This window comes from Apodemus sylvaticus, chromosome 10, assembly GCF_947179515.1.
Source record: "Apodemus sylvaticus chromosome 10, mApoSyl1.1, whole genome shotgun sequence".
NCBI classification, from domain to species: domain Eukaryota; kingdom Metazoa; phylum Chordata; class Mammalia; order Rodentia; family Muridae; genus Apodemus; species Apodemus sylvaticus.
This window is the reverse complement of record NC_067481.1, coordinates 49688828-49694063: the sequence shown is the minus strand read 5'-3', so window position 1 is coordinate 49694063 and position 5236 is coordinate 49688828. Positions and strand designations below refer to the sequence as shown.

At 42.3% G+C, this 5236-nt stretch overlaps 1 protein-coding gene across 1 annotated transcript; it reads right to left on the bottom strand.

Moving 5' to 3' along the window:
- Positions 1-3887: 3887 nt before the first annotated feature.
- Positions 3888-4835, bottom strand: LOC127694875 (olfactory receptor 139). The gene has a single exon (XM_052196626.1). The coding sequence runs from the start codon at positions 4833-4835 to the stop codon at positions 3888-3890; it is 948 nt and encodes a 315-aa protein (XP_052052586.1).
- Positions 4836-5236: the final 401 nt, after the last annotated feature.

Sequence of the window (5236 nt, the reverse complement as noted above, 5' to 3'; positions counted from 1 at the left end):
TATGACAGGAAAGCTACACCTGTGAGTGTTCAACAATATGGTCACCTAAATGAGAGCTGCATACTGATATCAACAGCTGACATACCAACACAGATAGAAGAAATCTCACAAAGCCCCAAATCTAAATGAGGAGCTACAAGCAATTAATGCCTGCTGAGAGAGAGAGAGAGAGAGAGAGAGAGAGAGAGAGAGAGAGAGAGAAGAAAGAGAGAAAGAAGAGAGAAAATCAATTTTTCCTAGGAATGAGCCACTAGTTGATTACCCAATACCAACTGGTTAACCATAAAATTGTACATATAATCAACACTCAGAATGTTGTATTTATATATTTATTCATATATGTTTATGTGTGCAACAATAATAGTTAAAGTAAAATACATCATAGTATTGAGAGGGAGTAGAGAAAAGGGACAGCACAGAAGGGATTTAAAGGAGGAAAGGAGAAAAGGAATGTAAACACAGATACATATGTGAAATTTTATAAACAATTTTTAAAGTTGGTAAAAATCACTTTTCCCCAATGGAGACCTGAGTTCTATCCATGGAACTCACATGGTAGAAGGAGAGAACCAACCTTCACCAGTTATCTTCTAACTCAACACATGAATCGTGGCACATGTGGATACATGCACACACCTATAAATAAATAAATGTGATACAAATTTTAATCCCTTTATGTCTTTATTTTTCCCTTATATTGGGCTCATTAAAGTACTTTGAAAACATCAAATTGTTTTGGTTTCACAGACATCCTAGGTTAAAAAAAAAACACATTTCTTTTAATAAGTCATACTTCTTCCCAATGCCAGTTAACCTACAAACTGCATGAATTTCAACTATCTCCCAGAGATATTCTGTATGTCTGAAGGATACACCATGATGTAAGTTTTAGATTCTAACCTTCAGAACCATATCATTTTCTTGGAGAGAGCAAAGAGAAATCTATAATAAATATGGAAATTATTAACATGCTATCTTTCTGTATGAGACATACTACAAGTAAAGGGATCACAAGAGTCACTTCTGGGAGATTGTGGTTAAGAGATCAAGACTGGGTAGAGTGGCATTGAAGAAAGGAGATCTTGCACATCATATAAAGGTCTAGATTTTAAATAGCAGAAAGAAATCAATATGGTTTGGAGAATAAAATAAGATGGGAAATATAGCACAGCAAGATGGCATGTTAATAATTTCTGTACTTATTATGGCCTCTTTTGCTCTCTCCATCAGCGAGCATCAGCAGTGAACCAGTGTTAGATACCACAGGTCTCAGGAGCTATTGCAAAAGCCCTGGTGAGACAGCTTAAGACAGGCTGCAAAGACAGATATCTGCAAGAAAACAAAAGTGCATGCAGATTACTTGCTGTCAACTGCAGGAAGAAGCTTCCCAAATGAGGACTAATACGTGCAATAATTTACAGTTAGAGCAATAAATCATTAGAAGTCACTTAATACTATGTCTATTTAAGGATTTATTCATTTATATGTGTAGGGGCATTCTATCTACATGTATCTGTGTGCCACATGCATATAGGGCCCAGGGAGGTCAGATGGGTGTTTCAGATCCTCTGGAGCTAGAATTATGAATCTATCCAGGTTCTGGGACTATTTAATACTAGGAATGTGTTCCAACTTATATAGCCTGTGTTAGATACAATTGGAAAGTGGTTGGCTATCTCAAAACTTCTATAACACTATTGCACCAGTGGGAGGTTTTCCATGCACAGTAGGACATCTGCACTTATGAACTAACAATGGTTGTGGCAGCAAGAACGAGACCTGCATAAATTCTGATTATAAAAAATCCCAGCCTGGATGTGGAGGTGGGGTAGGCACAAATCTCCCCACTACCTTAGGAGGCGCTATTGGCAGTTAATAGTTTCTGAAAGAGACAGTATCAGCTCTGTTTTATCACTGGTGGGACTGATAGGTCCCTAGGTCCAGCATACTCTAGGGTCACCCCAAGTCTGGTTCAGCAACACAAGTAGGCCAAGAACCTGGTTAGATAGGTCATAGAACCTAGGAGAGAACCTAATACTATTATTCTGCTAAATAGACTTGACAAGGAGAAAATAAAACAAAAACACTCAAGGTTGGGTGGATATGGAGGTTAAGAAAGAGGGTGAGTATGGGAAGAGTTAGGACAGGGAGTGAATATGACCAAAATACACTGTATGAAATTCTCAAAGACTTAATAAAAATATTTTTAAGTGTGGGTATAAAAGATTCAAGCCAAGTACAGAACCCATTAGATAGTTGGCTTGGAGAGCATGGTAGATAGAGTTTGATTGAAAGTCATTTGATTGGAAAATATCCTTAGATTCCTTTTCTTCATTAAAAATAAATACTACTAATTTTTAATGTTGCTTCTCATAGGATGGAACTGTGTCATTCTTTGATGGAGGGGTTATGAGAATGTGTATGAGCTCATGCACGCTCCCACATACTGTCAGGTGTGTTCGTCTCACCCATTAGTTAGAAAGTGAGTGAGGTTGGGAAAGAAAGGTTCTATTAATGTCTCTCTGAAGAATGTGATGGCAGGATTCTCAGAATGGTCTGCTTCTCAGATATCAATCGCCATTGACCTAGGGGCAGGACCAAGCATAAGAGGAGACAGGGATGACATACAGAGGGTCAGGAATTTAAACAGAGGTGTGTAGCAGTGGGGGAGGGAGAACTGGGGGTATTCACCAGCAAGTCCCAGATACCAAGAAAGCAAGAGGTTCCAGGACCCAACATGGATGAGATTAGCTGAAATGCCCAACAAAGAGGAGGGAGAACCTGTAAAGACCATATCCAGAAGTTAGGCAACACCTCCTGTTTGGGAGATGGGACCACACACCAATCTCCAAATTTTTAACCCAAAATGGCTCTGTCTAAAGGAAATATGGGGCCAAAGTGTGGAGCAGAGACTGAAGGAAAGGCCATTCAGAGACTGCCCCACCTGGGGATTCATCCCATATACAGACACCAAACCCAGACACTATTGCGGATGCCAAGAAGTGCTTGCTGACAGGAACCTGTTACAGCTGTCTCCTGAGAGACTATATTTGCCAGAGCCTGACAAATACAGATGTGGATGCTCACAGCCAACCATTGGACTGAGCACAGGGATCCCAGTGGAGAAAGGACTGAAGAGGCTGAAGAAGTTTGCAACCTCATAAGAACAACAATATCAACCAACCAGACCCTCCAGAGCTCGCAGGGACTAAGCCACCAACCAAAGAGTACACATGGAGGGACCCATGGCTCCAGCTGCATATGTAGCAGAGGATGGCATTGTCTGGCATCAATGGGAGGAGAGGCCCTTGGTCTTGTAAAGGCTTGATTCCCCAGTATAGGGGAATGCCAGGGCCAGTGAGGTAGGAGTGGATGGGTGGGAGGGAGAGCACAGAAGAAGGGGAATGAGGAATGTGATACAGGGATTCTGGATGAGAAATGGGGAAAGGAGATAACATTTGAAATGTAAATTCATAAAATATCCAATAAAAAATAAATTAAATCAATTAAAAATTAAACAGTGAAAAACACATTAGTACAAACATAGATTATATGTAAAGGAGGTTGAACATTATTTATTTCCACCTTAAGTAAAAGTCATTTAAGCAGTAAAAATACACAAAGTTCATCTCCTGTTCCTGATTCATGCTATAATGTTCTTCTGTCTGTATTTAATATAGTTTCTACCAATAGCTTACATGGTCTTTATCTGATGTACTCTTAGTCCAGACTAAAATCTGCTCTGACCAGTACTATCTAATTTCTTTCCATCCTTAGACCCACTTCTGAAGAATTCCTCCAACTGTGCACACTTGAGCTTCCAGTATGACAATACCAAGGACATCTATAAGGATGGCTGGGCATTTTGATAACCTTGGCCTGTAGTCTCACACTGGCTGTCTCTTTCCTGTCAGCACCCTCTTCAGGGCACCCTGCACATCTGGGTTCCGGAGGCTGTAGATGAGTGGGTTCAACATAGGACTGAGGATAGTATTGAGGATCCCAATGCCCTTGTCCTTGTCTGAGGCTGAGACAGAACCCAGACGCATGTAACTGAAGAAGCCAGTTCCATAAAAGATACAGACCACAGTGAGATGGGAGCCACATGTGGAAAATGCCTTCTTCCTCCCCTCTGTGGAGCGGATCCTTAGTACTGCAGCTGCAACATGGGCATAGGACACTGAGATAAGTATCATGGGGACTACTCCCATGAAAGTGGCTCCCACAAAAAGCAGCTGCCCGTTGAGGTAGATGCTGGAGCAGGAGAGCTGAAAAAGGGGTGGGAGGTCACAGTAGAAGTGGTTGACCACATTAGGGCCACAGAAGTCCAGCACAGACACAGCCACTGTGTGAGTCAGAGCATTAATGAAGGACACAGTACAGCAAATACCCACCAGCATGCCCTGCACTTCACGCTTCATGCGGATGCTGTAGGTGAGGGGCTGGCAGATGGCCAGGTAGCGGTCATAGGCCATGGCTGTCAAGAGATGGCAGTCCACACCTGCCAGGAGGTGGAAAAAAAAGAGCTGTGAAATGCAGGCAGCATAGGGAACTCTGCACTCGTGAGCCAGGAGACACGCCAGCATGGGAGGAACAGTGACACTGATGCATCCAATGTCCAACAGAGACAGATTCCCCAAAAAGTAGTACATAGGAGTGTGGAGCTTGGGTTCCACAAAGATGGCAGCCAAGATGCTGAAGTTACCCCCAACGGTGACAATATAGGCAAAGAAGAAGACAGCAAAAAGGATGGGCTGCAGCCTTACATTTCCTGTTAAGCCAAGAAGGACGAACTCTGTGACAGCTGTCCTGTTTGCCCAGGCACCTGGCTCCATAGGCCACTGCTATGAGCTGGAGGGAAGGGAGGAAGAGTTAGATCTCACAAGCAGTAAAGGAGAGTGCCGCGTGTGAACATGCAATCAGCATCAGGTGCTGGTGTGGTATGTGCAGAATACCTACCAATTAAAATCGATACCTGCCTTGTTTGCAGGTATCCAGCATTCTTCCGAAGGCTCCTACTGACCAAAAAATCAACCTTTTAGCTATTGGTTCAGGGATAAAACCAGAGACTACTAGGAAAAGGGATGGTTGAGTGGCTATTTACCAACACTGTATTCAATACTACAATACCTGTTACATTTGTATCAGTGTGTAGCAACTGACTAGCAACTCTCACTGGATCCTGAGTATATAAGGCTCTACAAAGTAGACCATAGGGATAATAGCAACTTAAAAG